The sequence below is a fragment of the Hemicordylus capensis genome, chromosome 6 (genome assembly GCF_027244095.1).
Source record: "Hemicordylus capensis ecotype Gifberg chromosome 6, rHemCap1.1.pri, whole genome shotgun sequence".
NCBI classification, from domain to species: domain Eukaryota; kingdom Metazoa; phylum Chordata; class Lepidosauria; order Squamata; family Cordylidae; genus Hemicordylus; species Hemicordylus capensis.
Window position 1 is genome coordinate 167,688,687 of NC_069662.1, and position 27,768 is coordinate 167,716,454.

The 27,768-nt window shown below is 42.2% G+C and overlaps 1 protein-coding gene across 6 annotated transcripts in view; it reads right to left on the bottom strand.

Annotated features, from left to right (window-relative positions):
• Positions 1–27,768, bottom strand: part of SETD2 (SET domain containing 2, histone lysine methyltransferase) — an 81,198-nt gene that overhangs the window by 38,931 nt on the left and 14,499 nt on the right. For all 6 annotated transcript variants that reach the window (XR_008309717.1, XM_053261099.1, XM_053261102.1 and 3 more), the window contains exons 3-10: positions 17,359–17,374; positions 12,339–16,777; positions 11,306–11,437; positions 8,278–8,406; positions 6,959–7,082; positions 5,256–5,333; positions 2,888–2,985; positions 285–411 (exon numbers count right to left, since the gene is read on the bottom strand). Coding sequence is in view for 5 of the 6 variants with exons in the window: in XM_053261099.1 (XP_053117074.1) it covers positions 285–411; positions 2,888–2,985; positions 5,256–5,333; positions 6,959–7,082; positions 8,278–8,406; positions 11,306–11,437; positions 12,339–16,777; positions 17,359–17,374 (5,143 nt within the window). In the remaining variant the exon portion in view is untranslated. The remainder of the gene's footprint in view (positions 1–284; positions 412–2,887; positions 2,986–5,255; positions 5,334–6,958; positions 7,083–8,277; positions 8,407–11,305; positions 11,438–12,338; positions 16,778–17,358; positions 17,375–27,768) is intronic.

Sequence of the window (27,768 nt, forward strand, 5' to 3'; positions counted from 1 at the left end):
CCTGGCTTTGTGAAGGATGCAACTGGAACCCTACTGGTCCAAGTTGCTTTAATGAAGGTTACAACTATGTGGAGCCTTCCATCTGGGTATTCGGATGTTTGATCCTAGCAGAGGATTTCGCACTCAACCTAATTTTACCTTTGGGAGAAATCCCATCAAGGAATATGCAGCCAACCATCTGAGCTGTTCATTTTCTAGAATGATTACTATCCCCAGAGGAGCTGAAAATCCTGCTGTACTAGGACACAAAACTAAGTCTCTCTTCTTCACCCTCCAGCACTCACCGAATCTTTTTTACGTGACCGCTCCTTCTTCATTTTGCCCCCCGCAGCTCTGATGCTGACCCTGTTCTCTCCTCCAAGGTAACCCCGGCAGTTGGCAGAGCCGCAGAAACACTTCTGAGCTTCTTTGCTGTTTGAAGCACACATGCATACATCACCATAACAGGACAGGTGGCAATCTCAGATTGCTTTCATACTATTCCACATATTTCACCTCACTGCCCATCCCATCCCAAGGGCTTGGGGGAATTTAAAGCAAAGACATAAATAGCGGTTAAAAACCAAGGACCACCATTACCACCAGCCAAGTCTATTAACCCCAAAGCCAACAACATGGAAAGCTTCTGGAAGAACCATGATTTCAGGCTTTGGTGAGCTAAGGAAAGGAAGCTCCACAACTGTGGATGTTGTGGGGTAGGGAAAGGAAGAGGCAACTCTTCCATGAGGCAAGGTGAGGCAGTTACCTCAGGCAGCAGATTATTGGGGCACCAGCAAGGTGGCAAGACAACCTTCTGTCCCCTGCTTTTAAAAAGGGAGGTGGGAGAAGGGTGGGTAGCATGTGGCACCCTGCCTCAGGTGCACAGAGGCCTTGAGCTGCCACTGGGGAGAGGGAACAGCAACAAATTCTTGTCAAGCTTTAGGAAACCGAATGCTTACCAATCTCCTTTTATTCAGAACCTCTCTGCATCCTCAGGAGAAAATGTCAGTTTAAACCAAGGGCTCCCAGATACTTCTGCTCTATAACCCATCACCCTCAGCACCATGGCCCTTGGGGATCATAGGAGCTGAAGTCCACAATACTTGGAGACCCTAGGTTGGGAAGCCCTGGTTTAAAAACATTAAAGTAAGCCTAGAGCAGAGAATCTGCACAACTCCTGTTCTCTGACAACTGTGGCTGCTTTTAAAAAACTACTATTTGTTCAGGCTTTTACCCATTGGGGCTGCCAGGTCCCAACTCTTCTGCTTCGTTTTGTCTTTTTTAGGGTGGGTGTTTTTTGGCGTTTTATGGTTTTTTACTGTTTTTAAGGTTTTAAAATGTGGTGCCATGATGGTCTGTCGTAGGTAGTTTTGCCCGGCACTTTATACAGTGCTTGAACGTTGTTTTTGTCTCCATTTCCGGAGTAGTTAAGCTCATTTTGCGGCTCCGTTTATACAGATGCCTCCATTGAGCAATATTTTATTGTTTCTGAGAAGTATTATTTAGAAACCTTGTTGCCTCGTATGAAAGATACTCTGTTCCTCTTTGTTTCTCTTTTAGAAAGATATGGTTTTCTCTGACAAGAGGAGCCTAGCCGAGGTCTAAGCACTGTGGCGGTCAAAAGGAAACTGACTAATAAGCGCCCAACTGCTGCATATAAACAAGAAAATCGGCACGAGCGGACGGTTGGGCGGGCGCGAGGAGCTATCTCGTTGACCCGAGAGGTTCACATGCAGGCACGGAACCCATTATTCTAATGAGCCAACGGATCACTATCCAGATTTTATGGAGTTTTATTGTATTTTAAGTTTTGTAAACCGCCTTATGAAAGGCGGTATTAAAACTGAACAAATAAGCTCTACAGGCAAGATTAATGTCTGCTCAAACATTTACCAAGATACCTGTGCCAAACTGTTTCTCCCTTGACCTCTTTTCCCCATGTCTTAAAAAGAGCAAAGTGGAACAATACCTAAAGACCCCTTACAAGTCAAATACACAACTGTGAGAACTTCATCTGATGCAACTTGTGGTTAATTTTTTCCCAACCACACACAATCTTGTAGCCAACACACACCGCCAAAGTACTCTGGTATATACTCCCTACCTTTCCTTTTGCCAGGGGCAATTTTGGCCTTGTATCCCTTGTCTGAGCTTTTTTAAGAGCTGTCATCAAGTTTAAACGGGTCCAAAAAACCCCAAAATTTATCCTAATAAAAGGCTTAACACAAGGTGAGTAGCAATAAGCTATCCTGAAAATTGAGCCGACAGTTGCTTCACATGAATACCTGCTACTATGGAGCTTATCTAGAGCAAATGCTTCCTTCTGTGTTGTTCAGACAACTTTACATATCCCACGTTTACCCCCAAAAGGTGGTTTGTGTTGGTGAAATCAGAGTATCTAGTCATTTGAGGATGGAAACATCTTACATATTAGCTCTGACAAAGAGCTATTCCACTTTAAATATGTCAGGTGCAAACACATATCATTGGAGTGTTTCATAATTTTTTTAAAAAAAAATTAAGCACCTTGCAGTTTGCCCCTGTTTTTCTTGCAAGTCAGATTACCCAGAGGTTCTCCTTTGCTCTGCTTTTCGGAAAAGAAGTAATTTATTCCCTTTCTATGGTCGACAGGGCCCTCTATTGCTCCTTCAGCAGATGACAAGGACCCTACTGTGGCACATTGCTATTAGATGTTTAGGGTTAGTGGCATCTACTCTTCTATAAAAGTGTATACTTCTCTTCCTCCCCGAGTGAGCCGCAAAGGAGATACAAGTAAATGAGTTCAGCAGCACCTGACACCTAGAGGGGATGACCTATGGCTCTTCATGCACCAGATTGCTTTATTTGCTCTTGTTCAAGGAGACACATTTGCAAACAACGAAGCAAGTAAGCAAAGAACACCACCTACCCATATCTCTGGAACTGGTAGTCAAATGTTAGCTCTGAACCAGATGGCACTAGTTTGGTGGTGAAAAAGCCAACCCTCAGCTGTCCATTCACAGTCCACTAAAGCAGGGGAGACCAAGTTGCACAATATGCTTAGTACAACTTCAGCATTTTAAAAAGCAATTATATTCGAGTAATAGGTCCAGAGTACTTGACACCAAAATACCAAACTGTATGCTAAAAGAACACAACCAACCATAGATTTGTTTTATATCCAGTTTGGTTTTAATTGCAGTATTTGAAATTTGCTGCATTCCACTTATACTCTACACATTTATGTGAATTCATTTTGTCCCACACAAGAACTCCAGAAATGGGCTGCAGACAGCAGAGACCGTGCAGTCACTTGAAAGGAGGGGAGATGGAAGGAGCTCACCGCCTCCCATCCCAGCGCACGGCACAGCAGCGGGCTTTCAGAGGTGAAAAGGGGGGCACTCACCCCCCCCCAGCCAGCTGCCACCGTACCCCATCCTGCTGCCAGCAGCAGCGATCTTTAGGGGGCAAAAGGGGGAACTTTCCCCTTGCCCCCTGTAGCTACTGCTGTGGCTTTTTACCTGTTGAGGTGGGGACCTGGGGGCGGGGGGAGATTTAAAAAATTGTGTGCTGGGCTTTAAGTGAGTGAGTGAGTGTGTGTGTTATGTGCATACACTGCCTTGATACCGCCACCCATAATAAAACACTTTCCACTCACTGATAACAATTAGAGGGGACACTGCTCAGAAGCCCAGACCTCCACCCTCTGGTATAGTTCCTCCAGTCTCCAGACCCGCTCAGTTCCCTCACAGAAAGATTTCAGTGCCAACTGCATCTGCTTTCAGCATTTAGAAAGTTCATGAACATACCGTGACTTCACAGTAGTTCAGCCAATGTTGTATGTCCACAAATGCATAAACAGTTTACTATAAGCTCAAACAGAACAGAACTGGTCTTGGAAATTATAAAGAAGTGGCAAGATATGGACAATTTATTGTCCCATGAGTCACCCTAGACATTTATCAGCAGGCTAAAACTGCACGTTACTTGCAGAAAATCGGCACAAATGTTGGTAGTACTCACAAACTTGAGTTTTTGCCCCTTACATATGGTTGTGAGAACTAAGACTTTCCTCAGGAAGGAGAGCTAGTCTTGTGGTAGCAAGCATGACTTGTCCCCTTTGCTAAGCAGGGTCCACCCTGGTTTGCATTTGAATGGGAGACTGCATGTGTGAGCATTGTAAGCTATTCCCTAGGGGATGGGGCGGCTCTGGGAAGAGCATCTGCCTGCTTTCATGCAGAAGCTTTCAAGTTGCCTCCCTGGCAGCATCTCCAGATAGAGGCTGAGAAAGACTCCTGCCTGCAACCTTGGAGAAGTCGCTGCCAGTCTGAGTAGACAATACTTAGCTAGAAGGACCAATGGTCTGACTCTGTAGTAAGCAACTTCCTATGTTCCTCACTATCTGAGCAATTGTACAAGCACAGCCTCTCTCTACTAGCTGCACAGTCTTGACTTCCTCATATTCCAAGTTTAATTTTCAAGAAACAATTTCTGGCATACTAGGAAAAGTAACAAGTTCCTCCTCAACAGCTGAGTATTTTCAGCAAGCTGTTACAATGGACTAAAAGCTATGAGGCTACTTGTCACAGATTTTTAGTTCAGGAAACTGAGCTTAGAAATCAGGAGATAAAAATAGAACCAGAGGTTCTCATAGGTGGCCTTCTACATTGTTATTGTTTATAACCTTGTGGTCTCATGTTTTTATAACCACAGCAATGAGGATTAGAGGCTTACCATCTACAAAATTAAATATTTACATCTCAAGATCTTGACTGGAGTCCACTGTGCTTAGATGCCTGGAGGGCCACATAAGTTTCCATCATCTTAGTCAGAAATAATAATAGCTTACATGTTTAAGAGTCACCAAGAGTAAGACAATGCCAGGGATGGAAAGTGTCTGAACTACATTCAGCCTGCTAAGCTTTAGAATCTGGGACCAGTTTAAATGTTTCACCTCCTACACAGATGCTGCCAAAAGCACTTACCTGTGCCGGACTTCATAGGGTGGATATGGTATTCAGAATGCTCTGACTCCCAAGTGTCAGTCCAACATGTGGGCAACTGCCTGGGGCATGCAATGCTAGCATGCAGAGGATTCATGGAGATGGCCTAGTGCACAGTGGGTGAGCCTTTTAAAAAGGGACTCAAGCCTGTGCACCAGAGTTTTTACCCATCATGTTGACTGCCAACACAGATCGCTGCTTTGGGGGCATCTTCACATGGAAGAACTGCAAAGTACAAGTCGGTTTTAATTTGAATCAAAACCAAGTAACAGGTTGCATCTTCCTACACCTCACCTTCTGTGTTTCACAGTTTGGCTCACAGCTGTGGTTCATGAAACGAGAGCAGTTTCCTTTCTGGGTGGCATCTATTATCTGAAAGGCAAATTGAAATATTTCATCTCCCCCCTTTAATGCCAGTCAAAGACAATTAGATATAACAAGATTTCAACTGGAATTCCATTTGCTTACCATGCAGTTGGGCCAGGGCCGGACTGGGGGCACTGAGAGGGCGCCGGAATATATGTGGGGAGGGCGCCAGAATGTATATGGGGAGGGCGCCAGGTTTTGAGCAGAATAGGTAATTAAGGATGAGAGTTGGGGCACAGGGGCACCGCGTGGGTAGGGCGCACTGGGAATATGCCCTGTTGACCTAATGGCCAGTCCGAGCCTGAGTTGGGCTACACTGATTAATAAGATGTTCTATGTGCTTTTAACAAGTCGCTTTATTCAACTTGTTAACATTTGCTCCTATGTGAATAACCCAGTATTGGAATCATAACTCTCCGGACACAAGCCACGGTACATTCTTATGAATGATGAACATATCACAACAGGTGCTGGTTAGATGCTGCATCCAGCTGCATCTGTTTCTTCAGATAAGTGACTGCAGAGCAGTGGTACATATGCTGATAACCTTCAGACTTGACTACTGCAATGCGCTCTATTTGAGGCTGCCTTTGTATGTAGTCTGGAAACACCAGTTGGTACAAAATGCAGCAGCCAGTTTAGTCTCTGGGTCATCTCGGAGACACCATATTAATTAATTTATTTAAATTTATTATTTAATAAATATATTATTAATTAATATATTACTTATTTTATATAATATATATATTTCTCTCTCTATATATATAAATAATATAAATTTATTAATTTAATATATTATTAATACATATAATAAATATTACTCCAGTATTGAAAGAACTACACTGGCTGCCAATATGTTTTCAGGCAAAATACAAGGTGCTGGTTATAACCTACAAAGCCCTAAACTGCTTAGGCCCCCTAGGTATTTAAGAGAGCATCTTCTTCTCCATGAACCCCACTGCCTATTGAAACTATTAGGAGAGGTTCGTCCGCAGTTGCCACTGGCTTGTCTGGTGGCTACTCGGGGACAGACCTTCTCCGTTGCTGCCCCGAGGCTTTGTAATGCGCTCTCTGTTGAAACAAGAGCCTCCCCATCTCCGAAAACTTTTTAAAAGGCAGTTAAGACACATTTGTTCATCCAGGCTTTTAATTAGATACTGTTTAAATAGTTTTTAACATTGTTTTAAATTTTAAATTATTTTAATGTTTTTAAACTTCTTTGGTTTTGTTTCTATTGTTTTATTGTAAAATGCTCAGAGACACAAGTTTTGGGCAGTATACAAAAATGTCGAATGAATAGACAGATAGATAGATAGATAAGACAAATAAAATACACTCGTGTATTTTATGGCCTCTTATGGAGTACTTGGATAACATATACTGCCAAATGTAAACAAGGGGCAAGTGATAATTACAATTTAGACGGCAATATGAAAGGGAAGAGAGAAATGGATTTTCATCTCATATGTATTCTTTCCTCTGAACAACATATGAGAGAGAGAATGAATGAATGAGGGCTTGGCCTGTTTCCCTGTATTGGTAACCTCACTTCTGTATCTCGTACACACACATTAGCTATGAACTAGGTGCTGTGACTGTGACTCCATTTTACAGTGAAAGCTAGTACTCACCTCATCGTTTTTCAGTGCCATGAAGTAGTAATGGATATTCTTGCTCCGGGCATACTCTTTCACACGAGCTTTGAACTCTTTATGGTCCAGCACTTCACCACAGTATTCCAGTACGAAGGTGTTGCTAGGCAGGTTCAAGAAAAAGAAAAACTGTCCAAGGCATGGAATAACCAAATCGGAAAGAGAATTATACCTGAGCTAAAGTCAGAGAGGATGGCTATTCTTCCGTACAACTTTATAATGCGGGAGTAAATTATTTAGTGGCAGAGCAAATGTTTTGCATGCAGAAGGTCCCCAGTTCAATCCCTGAGCAGGGCCGGGAAAGCGATTCCTGCCCGAGGTCTTGGAGAGTTACTGACAATCAATACTAGGCTAGATGGACCAATTGTCTGTCTCCGTGTAAGACTGAGCATAGGGAACTATTGATATATAGTTCCCCGCTCCTTTGGAACTCTCTCCCCCTACAGATCCGGCTAGCACCTTCCTTACCGATCTTCAAATCGCTATTGAAGTCTTTTTTGCCAGGCCTTTGCCCCATAGTTCATTTTTCTGTTTTCTGGTAGTTACTTTAGTTCTTTAATAATTTTAAATTATTAATAATGTAATGTAATTTTTAATGTTGCCTGTTTGCCTGTTGTTGTACACCGCCCAGAGTCTTCGGAGTTGGCGGTATATTAAATGTCATAAGTAAATAAATAAGCAAGCACGCAAAGAATGCAATAGGAAACATCACTACTGTCTCAAACCAGAGTACCACAGACATCTTTGCATTGCGAGAGACAGGGCTCTCACTGGCAGGCTTTTGGCTTTCATTCATGCACTTCGAAGTTCACCCACACGAGCTCAATTTGAACAGATTAAGACACAAAACATGATCCTGGCACAATCCTGATTCCCCTATGCTGTCCTGCCTTTCCTGTTCACCTTTGATCCTGCCAGCCTTTGGTCCCCCGCATGAAGGGCCTTCTCCTACCAAAGAAGAGACTGGGGCAGGGGGGGAGTGTGGTTGGAGACCTAACTGGTTCACTTTCCGCTTCTGCACAGCAAAAGCAAACAGGCCAGAGGAGAGGTCCCATTCACTGAATGACAGCCCAATGACAAGGAACTGGGGGCAGTAGCAAGACACCTACACTCCCAAACAAAACCTTCACTGCTGGGCATGAGAAAGAAAAATGTCTTAGCCAGAAGTTTCCAACCTTGGATCCCAGATAATGCTGGGCTACAACTACCCCCAGCCACAATGTCCAAGGGTCATTGGGGGACCCAAGGCTGAGAATCTCTAGCCTAAGCAGACGTTTCTTCAATGAGGGGAGCCTTACGATGGGAGGTCTTTTGCTGCCCTCAAGCCCCAGCCTTTCTTCTCGGTCAAGATGACTTCAACGTCCGCATGCTGCTTTCTTTGGAACCGCCGGTTGGAGCAGTACTCCCCATTTGGGCACCGTGAGGAACTAACCAGGAAGAAAAACAATAAAATAATTCATGCCTCAGACGCCATTCAGATATCCATTGCCATGCATAAATCTACACCGAATTTTCTCAAAAGAAGCACAATCCACCCAACAGCATTCAAGAGATAGTCACTTGAGGGACAGAGTTTTGGAACTTAAGTACCATGGTGTCACTGTACTCTAGGATTAATTGTACATTCTGGCATCTTTCTCTGCATCATTAAACAGTTATACAGTTACACTTTTCAGCACACAAACTACTTTAAAAGTCTTAATGCTCCCTGATAAGCCAGTGAGGCAGACTAGGCACAGATATACCGTGTTTCCCCGAAAATAAGACACTGTCTTATATTTATTTTTCCACAAGGAGACACACTATGGCTTATTTTCAGGGGATGTCTTATTTTTATTAAGTGTGGTACAACAATCTACATTTATTCAATTATAGTTGAGAGAGACCCACAGACTGTTGCAGGCAGTGTTGGGGAGCAGCAGCTTTACTGGTGTGTGTGTGGGGTGAGAGAGACCCACAGACAGGGGCGTAACGATACCGGTAGGGGTGGCAGGCTGCAAGCTGAGGCATACGGTAGAGGGAAGTACAGTAAAAATCTCAGAAAATCTCCTCCTCAAAAATCTCCCCTTCTCCTGGTGGTGGCGGGCAGCGGCGAGAGTAAGCGCGGCGGTGGCGGGCAGGAGTGCGCAGAGCGACGCCGAGGCCTGCCGTCTGGCCCGGCGTCGCTTCCCGGCGTACTCTCGCCGCTGCCCGCCACCGCCAGGAGGAGGGGAGATTTTTGAGGAGGAGATTTTTACCTTACTTCCCTCTACTGTATGCCTCAGCTTGCAGCCTGCCACCCCTACCGGTATCGTTACACCCCTGTCTGTGGGTCTCTCTCACCCCACACAAACACCAGGGGGATAGGGGAAAAGCTTCAGCAAGCAGCCTGCTACTGAGCCAGGAGAGATCACCACTATGTCTTATTTTCGGGGTATGGCTTATATTGCACAACTGCTTAGAAATCCTGCTACGGCTTATTTTATGGGTATGTCTTATTTTCGGGGAAACACGGTAGTGAGCTGCTCAGGGCCATTCCGCAAGTTTCATGGCTAAGCAAGAATATTTATTTATTCTATTTATACACCACCCTTCCTAAAGTGGCTCAGGGCGGTTTACATTAAAATAAAACACACACCACAAAACAATTCAAATAAAATAAACACAATTCAATTAAAAACAAACATATGAACCAAGGTTTTTGAAATCCAAAGCCAAGAGCAGCTGCAATACACTGGACTCTAATGTGCTGATGCCACCATCTTGCTATAAAAAAGATCTCAGGCTAAATGAGAGCTAGCTCACTGGTCTTTCAATGGGTGGTTTGGACCCTGCCTCAACCTACAGGGAGCAATGTCTCTTTGCTTGAGGATTTATTGAGAGAAGGAGAACACCAAAGAGAAATTAATGCGGCAAACTGCACAAGAGGAAGACAGGACAGACACATTTGTTTAAAAGGAGCCAGTTCCTTGTCTCAGGCTGGGGCTAAGAGTGGCTCTCTGATCTGCAAGATCACCTTCTTCCCCAATTCAGGCAGGAGCCTTCAGACTGCAAAGTGACTCTTTGAAGGGTTGAAGCAAGAAATGAATAGAGAAGATGGGAGGCAGGAGCATCAATACCAAGAAGCTCAGGAAAGGGGAGACCATAAGCCTTGTTCTCACTGAGGTGGAAAGCCTATGTTTGGGCCGTACCATTTCAGTTGGGCATGCTGCTCTGTGCCCCCCAAATAAAACGCAACAACCTGTTTTCAAATGTGAACAATTTCTTGATACTTCATCCTAAATTGTTTCCAGGCTTCTGTTTTACCAGTTTACTGTTCTGTGACACTGTTCTGTTGCCCCCATATCTTAAGCAATTCTACTTTTGCTGGTCTTACACTATACTTCAATTTTTGATGAAAGCATCCTGGTTGTTAATACATATCAAAGAGGTTCCTGGTAATTCTTTGGGCAAACTTCCTCAATACTACTTGGAAATCAGACAAGGGGATCCAGTGGAGTTTGCATCTAAAACATCTGATTAATATATGCAACCAGTCTTGCAGATTTTGTAGATTTAGCACATCTCCACCATACAATGCTATATATTTTAAAGAGTTTTCATGGGGGTCAAATGCCACTGGAGAGGCCATCTTAACACAATATGCCTTCAATTGAGAACTACTGGGTAGGTTCATATGCAAAGCTAAGCCATGGTTTAGTGCAGGGCTGAATAACTTCATCCCTCCAGCTGTTGTGGAAGTACAACTCCCCTCATCCCCAGACACAGTGGCCAACAGTCAGGGATGATGGCAGTTACAGTCCAGCACCTGCAGGAGGGCCCAAGTTGTGCAGGCCTGACTTAGTGTAACCAGTATGAGCCTCAGGCTTGTGTGCCCCCACTTCCCCTATGCATGTGAGGGAAGGAACTCTGTTGGAAAGAATTCCATTCCATCTTCCCATTCTGCTCCAGTCTAAAAAAGGAAGAAAGATTTCAAAAAGGAGCAAGATAAGCTGCGCGAAATAGTGTGCTAAAAAGCAAAGCAAAGTTTCATCAACATCCAAAGTTTTAAACAGGCAATAATCTGCAGCCCCACCACCAAGCTTAGAGGTCCTGCTGGAACAAACTGGTCTTGCATTTCTTCCAAAAACCCAAGAGAAGCACTTCCACAACTGTGTAAAGGAGCAAAATTGCTTTGTCATAATCAAGAACAGCCGTCAAAAATAGATATACTATTGTTCATCCATTGCTTCCAATGTCCAAAAACATTATCTCATTCTGTAGAGAAGTATCTTTTCTTTACATTGTTTCAGGATATGAATGGGTAACAAGAGGAAGTGAACAACCCACAAAATGAATGATCCTTACCATTCTATCATGAGAAGACGGTTAAGGCAATCTTCTCCACATGCCACTTCTCCTTGAGTTCTTTCATCTTTGGACAGTGTGGGACATTCACACAGCATCCGCTTGATGTCACGGTGGGATTTATTCTTCTTCCTATGGAGCATCCCACAGAACAAGCTTTAGAACTGACAGTGTCATACCAGCAAGCAAAAACTGAACAGGGAATAGCAAGGCAGCCAGCAACCAGACACATTTACTGCAAAATAAAGATGCAGAGAAGACTTGAAAAGTTTTCATTTTGATTTATGGAGCTTGAACTATAGACAAAATGGTGTGGGAATCCCCAGGAGCTTTTATATACTCAGGACTAAAATGGTAGCATGCTGCATTTAGCAGAACTGTCAAACCCTGAGCCTGAATAAATTCAGGTGGAGTGTTCATGCAAAAAAGTTAGTTTCTGACTCTTTTGGTGGGAACAAAGCCTGAAATGTTTCTAAAGGACGTGCTTTACAAAAGAAAAAGGCTTTAGACATTAGACAGCAAATAAAAGGTTTTCAACTTTTAAAAATGCTCTCATATTTTAAAAGGTGCTGAACATTTACAAGTGAAATTACTGTATTCTTGTTTACTTCTGATACATACAGAAGTCAGCAATCTACCTCACACATTTAGGTATTCTGTGCATGTCAACTCTAAAACTAGCTCAACAGGTAAGAAGAGACTTCTCAGGAGGACCAACATCTGTTTGGAATGGTTCTTTCCTTTAACCCTGTGGTTCTCAAACTTTGGTCCCCAGGTGGTATTGGACTACAACTCCCATCATCCCCAGCCACGGTGGCCTTTGGCCTTTAGTCCAACAACACCTGGGGACCCAAATTTGAGAACCTCTGCTTTAGCCCTAACGAGTACCACTGCAAGCCAACCAGATAAAACTGGTATGAATCCCAGAGTTCACTCACACAAACTCTGTCACATTAAGCTTTTCCTGGGATATTTAAGGCATGCAGTCCCCATGTTCGCAAAGAAGGCATTTTTAAAAATTGAAGTTACTTGCCTTTCTGTTAAATATACATTTTCTTCAATAAGGTCAAAGTAGCAGGGCATTTTCCCTTGCTTGGCAAACTCTTTCCAACGCAGCGGGTCCCTGAAGTCCTCCATGAAGCACAGTGGGCGAACCAATGAGGAGTCCTGAGGCACAATGGGCAAGTGCTCACCCTCCGTTTTGACCTTCTTCCTTTCCCGGGAGTCCCCATCGCTCTCCGAGTCACTCTCCAAGTCCTGTCTCCTTTTCTTCAGCGGCCCTCGCTCTTTCATGTCATTTTTATCCAAAGACTTATTTACCTGCTCTTTTCTCTCGCTTGCGACTGCTGGCTCTTTAGACGAGTTACTACTTATTTCATGCGCTTGCACTGAACCCTTCTCCCTAGGGTCACGGGCCTGGAACTTACTAGAGAAGGGCTGGCTTTCATCAACCCAACGGTCAACTTCTTCATACTCCTCATGGTCTTCTGTTAGTGAATCAGGGACCTGTCCTTGTATTCGCTCATAATTGATCTCGGAGGGTCTGTTACTTAATCTTGGATCCCAATAGCCATTGTCATGCCAGTAATTATGGGACCCAATATATGGCCCTGAACCTGGTGGGTATATATAACCTGGGAAAATGCCATAGCTGCTATCAGGCTGCTGGTATGTACTACTTGGCTTTTCTGTCTGGGAAAAATCCCATCCTGAGCTATTCAGGTCCTCTGCTGAATGATAGCCATCCTCTCTGCAGAAGTTGCCAGTGTTAGAAAGATCACTGAAACCAGACTTCCCCTGCCTACTGTCCGGTTTAGAAACATTGGTCTGCTGTCTAGATGCATGGTCAGTCATTTCAAAGGTCTGGTAGTGCAGTTCTTCTTGTGGTCTGTCAACTGAACGAACTATAGACAGTGGTTCATTTAATATTGTTCTTTCATCTGAACTTGGTTTGCTAACAGAATCTGATGCTAGCTCTGACTGACTGGTACTGTCAACACCATCGCTCTGAGGCTGAGAGCCATCAGGCTGAAAGTCTTCAGCCTCTGTTCTGTTGAGCTCCGTTGACATTGCTAGGCTCCCCTCTACATCTCTAAAAGGCAAACACTTGCTTTCATTTTGCAGACCATTATTAGATTCCACGTCGTCTGGCATTTCTTCATAGAACAGCTTGCTGGTCTCTGGCCTGCCATCATCCCAGTGATCTAAGTAGCGTCTGTTACTTTGGCTGTTCCGAGAAGAACTGTTCTCTTCCATAGTTATTGTAGAATTCTTTGGAACCACCACAACCGATTGAAGGCGGTTCCTTGGAACACTGCTGTCATCTGAATCAGAGTACTCTGTATCACTTTCATCACTAGCCTGCTCACTCACACTTTCAGCTGTATCTGAATAATCTTCATTGTGAATAGAAGTGAGCTCAGGAGAACTAACACTACTGTCACACCTGGATGTTTCAGCGAGTGTTTCAGTTTCTTCTACAGTCACAACAATATCACAAGATGGAGAGAGAGCATCTGAAAATGCAGGTTCTACCAAGGAGTCATTTCCTTTGTCCTTTATCACTGAAGCTTCAGGAGAGAAGTCTTTCAAGTCAGATATGGTTCCTTCATCAAGGGCAACTGAATCTTTCTCTTCATCTGGTTCCTCTTTCTCTGGCTCTTCTACAGGTATCTTTAAATAATAAGAATGCTCATTTTTAAAGGGTGATTTTGGTTTTTCTACAATAGAATCAACATGCAGAGCATCTAGTTCAAGCGCTACTTCAGGACACTCCAGAAGTTCTTCATTCTTTTCCTGAAAGGGTTTTTCCAACTGGGAGAACACATTTTCTGAAATGTGTTGCTGCTGTGAAATACACTGATTGTCTTTCACTTCCACAGAATATTCTTCAGCAGAAGAATCTCTGACTGGGCTAGGCTCCAATAAGCTGAAACTTCTAGAAACACATTTTTCACTTTCATCAGCAGATTTTGAGGACTCTTCACCCTCTACAAAAGCATACTTCCATGTTTTACTTTGAGGCTCTACATGAGCATCTGTAAAAGATTCTTGAGTAGCTTTTGTATCTGAAGGCTCAGCTTCAATTTCAACTTCTGAATAATACAAAGAAATAGTGGCATCATCCGAAAGATAGCAAGGGGCTGGATCTTTGGTTTTATTACAGGGTTCTGTTAATGTTTTAGAATGATTTAAATTCACAATACAGCTAGGTGCAAATTCATATTCAGAAGGAACTGGAACTTCTGATTTTTCTTTAAAGGAACTGTTGGATTCAGTCAAAAAAATGGGAGACTCATCCAAGTCATGTCCTTTAGACAGATATACACTTTGAAAACCATTAGACGACAACTCATTCAAATTAGAACTTCTGATTTGAGGCGTTATCTCAGTTTTACCTAAACTATCATCAGAAGACATTGCAATTTCCTCCACTTTGGAGTTACCCAACAATGCCATATCACTGGTCCTACCTTCTGGGGACCCATTTATATTCAGTTCTATTGGAGAAGAAGTTCTTAATTGATCATGTTTTACCTTGACTAAAGATTCCACTTCCTTAATACTGTCATGGCTATCAATTCCTGCAAGTTCATTTAACTTGGAAATAGGAGAAGCCTCTCTCGACTCATCTAGCTTTTTGAAAGTAGGTGAATCACTTAACGGACTTAATGGAGAAACAGTCCTTTCTGTTTCTGGCTTCTGTGAAATAGCAGTTTTCGTTTCACAGCTCTGTACACAAGGCGCCTCCAAGTCTATACAATTAGACTGCTCTCTGATTTCCTCAGATTCTGTACAACAGAAAGAACTTTTAAATTTATCTGACTTTGGAGCAGAAGTCTTTGAAGAGGTGGACTTGTGACAGGAAGAATTCATACTGCTGCCTGTTTTAGAATGGGATGCTCCCCTCCGATATCCCAGTTCGCTGACTGGAGAGCACCTCTTTGACACTTCATTTTCTGAAGTCCTTTTTGATTCTCTATCAGATTTTGTAGGCTTTCCTTTTTTCTCCGAATCAGTATGAGAGGAATCTATCCTGCCATCTCGTTCAGACTTTGAATAGGAAGAAGTTCTTGAATCTCTGTAAGAAGAAGAATGAGAGGAAGTACGCCTTGAGTCTGTCAACCTGGAATATGTCCTACGATACTCTTCTTCTGAATCAGAACTGTCTCTTGTCCTACAATCCATATAAGAGCGGGAATATCGTGTCTTTTCTCTGTATGGAGAGCTCCTGTGGTACCTCCGGTCAGAGTCATAGTAATGTGATCGTTCAGATCTGGAATAGGAAGAACTGGTTCTAGAGCCTCTCTCTGATCTAGAACGAGAGCGGGATCTGCTCCGCCTCCTTTCTCTGTCAGATCTGGAACGGGAGGAAGAATATCTTGAGTCTCTTTCAGATCTGGAATAACTAGAATATTTTTCATCTCTGTCAGATCTAGATCGTGATGAGGATTTCACTTGCTCCTCACTTCTGAGAGAAGCTGAGCTCCTTCGTGCATCTTTTTCCTTCTCCAAGCTTGATGAGATTTTAATTTCATGGGATCTCTGACTTGAAGAGGTCCTCACAGAATCTTCATCAGATTCAGAACCTGGCAACACACCATCAGACGGAGAGAATTTCCTCTTGGAACCTTGCTTCTTAGAACTTAGAGAAGCACACTTAGAGACATCTAAAACTTCCTCCTCCTTCCCAATATGGGAATCTCTGTTTGTTGGGACTAGTATTGCTTCCTCAGAAACGGCCTGAGCTAGGTGTCCTTCAGAGCCATCTAACACAGCATGTTGTTTAGCATTCAGTTCTAAAGTTTCTTGCAGTACTTTAATTGAGGGTTCTTTTATCATTCGAACAACAGTTTCTGTGAGCGATGGCAACAGAAGCATGGATGCACTGGGTACCGCAATTGGAACTTGTGGCAAAGCTGCTGGGGTTAGTACTGGTGTTGGCGTTGGTAGCACCTGTGGAAGAGGTGGTGGAGGAGGAGGGGGTGGTGGCGGCGGTGATGATGGCAATTCCACTGATTCTACTGCAGCAACTGGTGCTAGAGCAGCTGGTGGTGGTGGTGGTGGTGGAGGCAGCAGCACAGCAGTGGCTGAAGGAGGCTTTGTTGTAACATTCAACAGGTGTTTCTTAAAATGGATCTTGCCTAACTCCACCTTAGGCTTTGGTGGTGAAAATTCCTCCCCAACACTAGAAGAATCTCCAAGATCCAGTTTAATTTTAGAGGCAAGGTCAGTCTGAAAGTGTGCAACTGGGGAACTCTGAGTCTCGTTTTGCTTGTCGCCAAGGGCGGTCAGAAATCTGTTCTGCAAAGTTTTCTTGGTTAGACTGAAGCTGAAGGACACCTTCTGTCTGCCTTGTTCCTCAAGGTTAACTTTTGTTCGGGTGCCCTTGGGCAAGAAACGGCTAGATGCGACTCCTTTGAATACCGGCCCTTTGACAAAACCGGGTTTCTGAACATTTTCAGACTTGCCCTAAAAACAAAAGAAAAAAGTGGGTGAAATCATGGTTTCTAGAATGAGCTTTACTCAAAATACAGCAAAAGCGGTAGGCACTGAAGGGAGGCAAGAAAGGCAAAAAGTCTCCAAAGACAAAGAACAAAGCAACAGAAGATCTAAACTAGCAGCAGGAATAGTCTGCAAGATACTTAAATCAGTGAGGAAGCCTAACATGGAAGCCTTTAGAGCCTCCAGTAATATCACCTGACCCACTGGACAACTGCCCCCCTGTGGCCACAGGTGGGTGATTCACAGGCTGATGCTGCATGCCTGATGCTCCTCACCTCACCCATCTCTCTGGTTCAGGAGGGCCTGTTGCATTCTCAAGTCAAAAAGAGGAGGAAGAAGAAAACACACCAATGCAAGTTCTGGGGCCCCAGGACAGGACACAATCTCAACACTTCTAGTGGCGCTCTTAAAATGCCTGACACTTGGGATTTTTAGGCTGGTCTTCTATTTCCTCTAAAGCAACAGGAAAAGAAACCGTTCTACTACATCCTCTAAAATTATTTATTCAAAACACACACATGGAAAGTGAAAGATTTAGTTGCACCTACCTCATTTTCTTCTTCTCTGTTGTAATCCAGCCAGGGAAGCATGCAAAAAAACAGAGAGAGAAAGCATGAATACTAAGAGGAAACACAGAAGGGTCCCAGGAGTACAGTACCCCCTTTTCCTCAAAGAGGGATAACCAACTTAACCCTTCCACATTATAGTTTAACAGGATTTTAGAAATGGGAATTCAGCCACAGGATAGCATATGCCAGCCACCTCCAAGGAGGAAGAGGTATGTAATTTTGGAGATAAGTTATTTTCCAGAATTTTCACATTTAACATACATTTATAGGGTAAACCTTGTTGAAGCAAATCACATTGTCAGTATCTTTCCTCCCCACTCGATGATTCAGCTTCTGTTTTTACTAATAAACTGAGATGTGGCAATTGCATTTCCAAGCTTAAAATCATGAAAAATTAGGTGTAGGACTACAGAATATCAACACACACAAAATGTCTCCATTTAGGTTTTGGCAACTATTTTCTTACTTTCAAGACAAGGTTGACATGCATTCTTTAAACACCTTCTGTTGCCCTCAGTACTACAATGACCATAGTCACAAGAAAGGTAGCTATCCAGATGTGCTACATAAAATACACTTACCCATTTCAATATTTTAATTTATTCCATTTGAAACCTTCCTTGTCAGAGATGGATAGTGAAATGCTGAATTCCTATTTGCCGAACTTCAGTCATCTTCCACTACACTGAGTGACAGATTTGCTCCTGAACTACTTACAAGACTAACATGGTTTGATTGAATGCATCCTTAGAATACCATCAGGCATGGCTTGCAAGACATGATACAGGCACCTTACTGAGGCTCAGAAGGCTTAGAGCTGGTCAGTGCCTGGATGAGTCAGTACCTAGGAACCCCATGGACGCTGCCTTGAGTTCCATGATGGAAGGACGGGATATAAGTTTGATTAATCAAATACAGTACATGTCACATGCCAAAAGGTTTTTACGTCATGCATCAGTGAACATGGAGCACCCAGAAATAAACACTCTGAGGCAGAAAAGCACTTATTTATATGTCTATCCAGCTCAACTTAAGAACACTCCATGAATGCAACAACAGAAACTATAGACTGACACAGATTCCAACATATACATTTGCTCCAGGCCACAAATCTTCCATATTAAGTTGCACAGAAACACAGGAAGCTGCCTTATACTTATATAGAGCCAGCGTGGTGTAGTGGTTAGAGTGCTGGACTAGGATCAGGGAGACCAGAGTTCAAATCCTCATTCAGCCATGATACTTGCTGGGTGACACTGGCCCAGTCACTTCTCTCTCAGCCTAACCTACTTCACAGGGTTGTTGTGAGGAGAAACCTAAGTATGTAGTACACCAATCTGGGCTCCTTGGAGGAAGAGTGGGATATACTGAGACAGACCACAAGTCAATCTAGCTTAGTATTGGCTACACTGACTGGAAGCAGCAATCTGGCGTTTCAGGTGAGCATTTCCCCACCCTTACCTGGAGATGCCAGGGTTGAACCTGGAACCTTCTGCATGCAAAGCATAGGCTCTACCACTGAGTTATGGCCCCATTCTTCAAAGTTCAGGAGAAAAAACTGATCAACAAGTGCCAGTTTTGCATTATTGCAATTACAGAATTACAGTCAATTTCAGATTTTGATCTTGGTGGCCCTCTAAGAACAATAGTTTAGTTGTTTTTAGCCTACTTTCCATACTTATGAGATCACCCGGCATTCCATCTGTGTGCGTGCGTGAGTCCCCCATCAACTTTGCAATGCCTGGACCAATATGAACCAAATTGGGTACAGTTGTAGGAACATCTCATCAGCATAGTTTGGGATGATGACACCCACCCCAATTCAATATGGCGGATATTTAAGGTGCAAGTAGGCTAATTTGTGAACCACCTAAAAAATTTGAACCAAATTTGCTATAGGTGTAGGAACACACAGGAATGACTCAAGGGTGAAGTATGTAATAATGTCCACCCTGATTCAAGATGGCAAACATGTGAACATTTGAGGTGCAAGTGGGAACAGATCTTGACCAAATTTGGTACAGTTGTAGGGACACTTCAAACACAGAGTTTGTGATGATGTTATCCATCCCAATTCAAAATGGCAGACGCATGAACGTTTGAGGCATAAGTGGGCTAACTTGTGAACTGTCTAACCAATTTGGACCAAATTTAATCCAGTTGTAGGGAGAGTGAAAGGAATGTAGGCAGATTAGTTCTTACTTGAATAACTTGTCTTTCCATTTCAGGTGTGCTAGCTCAGGTCAACTTTGGAAAAATTTGAAGGAAATATTGATGACATCAAAACACTTTAAAGTGAATCCACTCTGTGAGAGGACAGGCACACATAGAGTAATCGGTGCTGCACCGCAAACTACATTAATTCATCATATAATTCAGTATTACCTTACCCAACCATTTCAAGAGACTTTGACAATGCTGTTGTGCTACTTACAGATATTGATCTACAAGTTTTACAAAGATCAGAGAGGAATGGAAACAAATTTTGGTTGATACAACAGCTGCATCCATTCCTTGAAGATAACGATATCAGAACTGTGGTGCACTCTCTTGCAACCTCTAGGCTTGACTACTGCAATGCGCTCTACGTGGGGCTGCCTGTGTATGTGGTTTGGAAACTTCAGTTGGTCCAAAATGTGGTGGCTAGGTTGCTCTCCAGGGTTTCTCGGAGAGACCATATTATGCTGGTTTTAAAGCAATTGCATTGGCTACCAATAGGTTTCCAGGCAAAATACAAAGTGCTGGTGATTACCTTTAAAGCCCTAAGCGGCATAGGAGCGAGTTACCTGGGAGAGCACCTTCATTTGCATGATCCCCAATGAACATTAAGGACCACAAGAGACGTGTGTCTCCAGATGCTGCCAGCTCGCCTGGCAGCGACTTGGGAACAGGCCTTCTCTGAAGCCGCTCCTGGGCTCTGGAATGCACTCCCTATAGCCGTTCGTGATTTAACATCTTTACCCACCTTTAAAAGAGCCCTTAAGAAGCATCTTTTTAGCCTGGCTTTTAGTAATCTGTGACTGTTTTAAATTGTTATTTTAATGGTTGTTTTATTTTGCTTTTATTGTATTTACTTTTGTGAACCGCCTAGAGCCTTTGGAGTGAGGCGGTATATAATTTAAATAACTAAATAACTAATAAGTAATAAAATAAATTTCCCCAAAGAGAATTAAAATGGCACAGAAAAGTGTGCACTGCAGAATTACTACTCAGCTAGAAAATGAAAGAAAAGTACAGGTGAAACTCTGAAAATTAGAATATCGTGCAAAAGTCCATTAATTTCAGTAATGCAAATTAAAAGGTGAAACTGATATATGAGACAGACGCATTACATGCAAAGCGAGATAAGTCAAGCCTTAATTTGTTATAATTGTGATGATCATGGCGTACAGCTCATGAAAACCCCAAATCCACAATCTCAGAAAATTAGAATATTACATGGAACCAAGATGACAAGGATTGAAGAACAGAACAATATCGGACCTCTGAAAAGTATACAGTGTACTGTGCTTGATTGGCCAGCAAACTCGCCTGACCTGACCCCATAGAGAATCTATGGGGCACTGCCAAGAGAAGGATGAGAGACATGAGACCAAACAATGCAGAATTGCTGAAGGCCGCTAATGAAGCATCCTGGTCTTCCATAATACCTCATCAGTGCCACAGGCTGATAGCATCCATGCCACGCCGCCTTGAGGCAGTAATTGCTGCAAAAGGGGCCCAAACCAAGTACTGAATACATATGCATTCTTATACTTTTCAGAGGTCCAATATTGTTATATTCTTCAATCCTTGTCTTCTTGGTTCCATGTAATATTCTAATTTTCTGAGATTGTGGATTTGGGGTTTTCATGAGCTGACTTATCAGGCTTGACTTATCTCGCTTTGCATGTAATGTGTCTGTCTCATATATCAGTTTCACCTTTTAATTTGCATTACTGAAATAACTGGACTTTTGCACGATATTCTAATTTTCCGAGTTTCACCTGTAAACACCCTCCTCTTTCTGTTAGTGAACAGTAGTTGCCTGACAAGCAATCGTGAGTCAGTCAAATCCAAACAACAGGGGAAGGGGGAGCATGTTTTTCTGCAAGTGTTCAGCTTATTTCATGATCCATCATTCAAAAGATTCACTTCTGTTGTAAGCAAGAATGTCTGAGACTGTATTACTGAACGACACAACAGTCAACTTCTTTCAAGCTAAGTTCTGGTGAGTGGCAGCACTAGTAACATATCATGCAAAATGTTTGGTTAGGCTTTACAAATCCAGGGCAAGTGAGAAAGATCTACAGAGTTCAGCTATACAAATGGTAGTTTTTGCAGAGACACTAAACAATATGAAAAATATTACGAGAACTAGGATCATTTCCTTGCACTCAAAAATTTTTTTCATAAGTATTTTTGTCTAACACATTTTCATGTTTTTACACACTTTTCATAGTCATTGCTGCTGTTTGGGCATTTTTATTTTTTATTTAAATAAAAAAAATTATTTTGCACTGCATGATTCTCAGTCAGAAATCTCAGTCAGTCAGAAATCAGGTAGTGAACATAATGGCACCATGTAGCCAACAAGCTTTAATATTTGCGACTGTCACCAAGGGCAAAACAAAGCCCTTCACTGCCATCACTATGTATTGCAGGGAGCGGGCAATAATAGAGAGCATTCCCATGTCCAGGCAACTGGCCTGATGCTCCTTATCTGGCCACAATGCACTGGTGGCTTCATGGCCTACCAGTGACGCAGGACTTCTGCTCTGATCCGGCACATCCAAGTGTGCATCTCCATCCAAATTCTACCCCAACTGCTTAAGTATGCACAGTTGAATAAGGATAAGGGCGTAAACTTAAAGAAAAGTGTTTACTTGTTATTTGGCAATGTCTCATTCCCCCATAAACACAAAAATGCACCATGCAAGTTTTGCACTATTTCACAAAGATCTGTGAAGGATCAGCAACAAGGTGGGTGCAGAAATCCAGGAGGAAGATATTTCATTTCAGATCTGCATTAAAAGAGATGAAACACACCCACTATTCAAAATGGGGAACCAGAGTCAATTGTACAAAGCAACTACTGTGCAAAAGTACAATTGCTGGAGAGCCACTGTGAAGGCCCACAGCATGTACATACCTGCAGACTGTGTGAAAATTCTCACTTTCCACAGTCAATTGTGAAAGTTTCAGGAGGAGCGCACCTATTGATTGATGACAAATGTTTTGGTGAAGTAGTAAGGCCAGTTTGCAGAGAAGATTATAATGAAGATGACCCAGCTCTGACTCAAGTTGCAAAAGAAAAAAGGTGACAGGCAATGACTGAGTACGCCAGCATTTATAATGGGTCATTTGAGAACAATTGTCAAATTACATCTGCTCCCCCATGCACCACTTGCTGTTGTGGATAGATACTTAAGGGATCTTGTACTGAAGATGATGGCATCATCATTCAACCAAGTCAGATTAGTGGCAAACCTCCTCTACTGTGTACTTGGTATACAGCAGAAAAAAGGAAAATTGTGGACACATTACATAATTTTGGCCTATCAATCTCATACATACCAAGGTTGAAAACTGTTATGTGCAAATCCACAGTTTGTAGGCAAAAAGTTTATTTGTTCAGAGAAGTCACATAAAAAGGATACCAAAAGCACATGACAGTAACAACTCAATCAACACAATGCCATTCACATGTCTGTGTACTCTAGCAAGCAACATTTTTCAGAAAAGACAGTCCTTGTTACCAAAGGACTATTTCTCCAGACTTTCCAGCCTTACATATGAAGAGATAGTAAATGTGTCTCCTTGATGAACTGATTGTTTGTAGGATAGTTAAATCACTGGGAGTATTAAGGGTCATATACAAGGGAACAAAGAAATGCTGGAAACAGAAGGCAGGTGCTTTCAGAATGTGTTAACTTCGAACAACTGGTAGGATTTCATTAATGAATTCCAGAAACAGAAGTGAGCTACTTTGCCACAGTACCTCTGTGGTAGATTGCATAATGCATGTTCAGGTAGTAATTATGTTGATGATTACATACCAGGTAGTACAAATGCAGAATCCTCACTGAAAGAGCTGCTTGTATGGTCATGAAGCAAATAGGTGAAGAATTCTTCAACTGAGGGACATAGTAGAAACATTTTCAAGAGTACTGCAATCCATCAATTAAGGCTGATGTAATCATTCTATCAACAAACTATCATTTCCTTATATCAGAAAGAAGTCTACAAATGTTTGGAATGGGCAAACACAGAGCACTGCTATTGCCAAAGAGAGACCAAGAGCTAAATCCAAGGCTCTAGTAGAATCTTACACCTTCGGAGGCTGCAATATTGTCTCCATTTCAGTAGAAGACATGGAGAGACACTGATCAGGCTGCAATAGCATTTGGGTCACTTTCAGGTCCACACAGTTAATTGCACTAATGTCTTATCCATTCTAGAGCAGCTTGGTACCAGTGTTCCCTCTAACAGGGATTCCAGATGCTGTTGACTACAACTCCCATAATCTCCAAGCAAAAGCCACTGCAGCTGGGGATTCTGGGGGCTGTAGTCAACATCTAGGGATACCTGTTAGAGAGAACCCTGCTTGGTACCCATCTATGATGTTCTACAAGTGACCTCCAACAATGTAAATGAGTCAAGACAGGAGATGTCTTACCAAATAAATAAATAAATTCAAAAAAAAAAATCATCTACTTCAGAGCTGGCCACCCACAAATGCAGCATTAAAGCAACATCACTGCCAATTGCCCACCAAGGCAGCCATATTCAGAGGCAAGCAGATAAATGCAATCTACGTGTCCCCTGTCTTCATGAATGAAGATCGCATTTGAATGGTCAGTCATGGAACAGATTGATCAAAACTTAAACAAGGTGCATGCCACAAGCTGTTGAGATGAGTTTGTAAAGGTGACTTCAGAACAAAAAGGAACACAGCCAGCCAGACCTGATTGGAATGCAATGGGTGCAAACTGCACAGTCAATTGTTGAATTTGATTTGTGCCTCTATTCTTTGGGAGGTTGGGATACAAACTCATGTTACCATGGAAGTTATAGAAAATACAATCCTACCGCGGTCTTCAATCTATACATATTTTAAAAAACAAAAACTGCTATGTTAATGCATATTATATCCTAACGCTGGAGACTTCTTTTCAGGTACTTTGAATGCCTTTACTTACAAAAGGTTCTTTTGCAATCAAAATGATTTACTTGGGACTTTGTTTCTGATTATTTTAGACAGTTTGAAGCAAACTGTATTTAGAATAGCATATCTATTTTACTGAGTTCATAAAAATGTAAGACATTACATAATTGGGTAAGTACAAACAAGTTGCTTCCATTTTACTTCAAATGTATTTTGATGGTCACAAATGGAACCCCAAACCTCAAGAACCACTACATAAAACACATTCTCATATAGCACATGGAAAGGTTGCAATACAAAAATCAAGAACAAAACGGGTGCCATTTTATGGGGCCACCATATAGGAATCTATGCATATTCCAAGATGACTATATAGTATATCTGAAATATGAATTTTCTTATCAGTAATTCCAGTCGGTGTTCTACCTATACTGGCAATGACGTGCCAGCTCAAATACCCAGGATTTTAGAAAGTCTTCTAGCTGGTGATTTCCCAATTATGTAGGAATTCATTATGAAATGGCAGATGAAGATATTATAGTTGCAAGAAAAGATCTGATCATGTCACAGTTGGGGGTGGGGTGGGGGGAGAGAGGACTGCAATCTTCTTGCCTATCGTGAACACCCAAGTTCCTTTAAAACCAGTTTTCATTGGGAAGTAATGATGAAGGCAGCCCACATTAGAAAAAAATTAAAGAGACTCCACATAAAGGCAAGCAACATCCTTTCCATGACAGTCAAGCAGCCCAAGCACCATTCAGCATCATAAAATGAGAGATTACTAAAATGAGAGATTACTAAAAGTTGCAAGCAATAAACTCTTCTCATAATGAAATTCAGCTTTTAAATTATCATTGCTGTCACTCAGTTGCTGATAGATGTAGCTATTAGTTGGTAAGGTGGGTGGGGGGTTTAAGGCGGGGGAATCCAAAATGACTTTCAAGTTTTATCATGTTTGGATAATTACTTGCTAATGTGCCCAGAGATAAAATTACTGCTAGTTTTTGGGATTAAGTGAAATAAATGGCATGCTAAATTACTACGAGCAATTATGCAGCTGGTAATGCAGCACTTCTGGCCCAAAAGAATGACCTTATTTTTCTGAGATTAAAACTCTCTGGTTATCCCACGAAGAACAGGAAAATGTGACAATATTGAAAGGCAAGGAAGATAGGACTTGTACTAATTGGACAGCCGGTAACTCACTATTTGCACAAGTTGATGCATAGTAGCTACTTAACATGCATGTAAATGCTGATATGTGGTGTTATTCAAATACCTAAATCGTGATTTAGAACAGGATACAAATCATGATCAGGAAAACAGTGGTGGGAAGACAATTTGCAAGCCATGCTATACATTAACCCTGGTTTATTACATCTGCACCAAGCAAGAGGAAAGAAGAGCCCTTTACATGCCCTTTTCATTCCACCACTATGATGATGCACCAACCTCTGCCAAAGCCCTCTGTTCCCTTAGATGCTTCAAACCTTTTCCTCATTCAACTCTTCCAACCCTGGTCAAAATATCCAAAACCCAAAGCCTCTTAAGTCAAGAAGGCTAGGCAAAGTAAATTGTGGAGGCCTAGGTTGCCCAATCTGTACTATCCATTCTGATTGCTGTACTTGGGTAAGGAAGGAAGCAGAGAAAGAAGTACCAACAGCCCTTTCCACTAACTTACTGGGCTGGTATAGTACAGTTCTGAGACAGGAAAGCTTCCTAGTTGGGCTAGTGTACAGTGAATTCAGGTAGGAGCTGGAGGATAAGCTGTATAGGACAATCAAAATATGACATCCAGATTTTTCTATCTTGTTAACAGTTCAAATAGCATTTCTGAAGTTATTTCAAGGCCAACAAATTCCATGAAGTGACCTGCTCATTTTGGTTTGCTCTCTGCTATACTTGAACAAGATAATATTTATTTATTTATTTGATTGATTGATTGATTGATTTCTATACCGACCTTCCAAAAATGGCTCAGGGCAGTTTACACAGAGAAATAACAAATAAATAAGATGGATCCCTGTCCCCAAAGGGCTCACAATCTAAAAGAAACATAAGCTAGACACCACCAACAATCACTGGAGGTGGATAGGGCCAGTTATTTTCCCCCTGCTCAATAAAGAGAATCACCACTTTGAAAAGGTGCCTCTTTGCTTAGTTAGTAGGGGTTAGTAGAAAAATATACCCCTGAATAAAAGGGGGGGGAGGGACAGGAGTTAGCTAGCTCTATCATGCCTTGCTGGTGAGCTTCCCGGGGGGGGGGGGGTGTCAAGACTGCTGCTGCTCTTTAGTTTGTGCTACCAGAGTAGTTCTCATGATCCTGTAAACACTATTTGCATTTAATGCAAATAAGTTGGGTCACTTCATTACAAGGAAGCAGATATAGGCTAGACGTGAGGAAGGATTTCCTGTCAAAGTAGTTCAACACTGGACCAGTCTGCCTCCCACAGTGGTGGGCTCTGTTAAAGGTTTTCAAACAGGCCGGATGGCCCTCTATCAGGGAGGCTGTATCAGTTTCCTGCTCTAAGCAGGGGGATGGACTACAAGTTTTCCAAGGTCCCTTCCAACTCTAGAGAAACAAATTGGTTTGGCAACATATGTATGAGTTGGAAATATTAAGACTGACACAGGCATGTTAAACTACTCTAAATTTCTCGGCATATACAAGTTTATCTTGAGTATGCATGCATGGACATAAAGGCGACTTACTATTTCTAGATTTGGCTTATGGGATATTTTAAAGTCAATGGCCACAATCACCAGGGAGAGGACAAACATTAAAATATAACATTCAATCAAGAGTCTAGAAGGCATACCAGATCCTGCGCTTTATATGCTGCTGTGCAAAAAACTAATGTCCCTCAGCTTAATCAAAGTCAGAACATGTGTCTATGACAAGCACCAATCTCTGCTGAAGCCTTTCCTCCTACTTTCTAAAACTTTATATATATATATATATATATATATATATACACACACACACACACACACTTATTTCAGCAGTAGTACAATTATCTGCCTGTCATCATCATTTGAAAGAAGAATGCTGTTGAGAAGGAATATTTCCACTCTGTGCTGCCTTCAAGTTTACATTCTTGGATGTGCAATTCCACGTTTGAAACAAAAGACCCAACCCAGAAGCCAGGAAGTATTTTGATACTACTTGTGGTTTTAGCTGAATAAAAAGGTTTGTTTATATAGAATTGTAGACGGAGCATGATTCAGTTTCATTCATTATA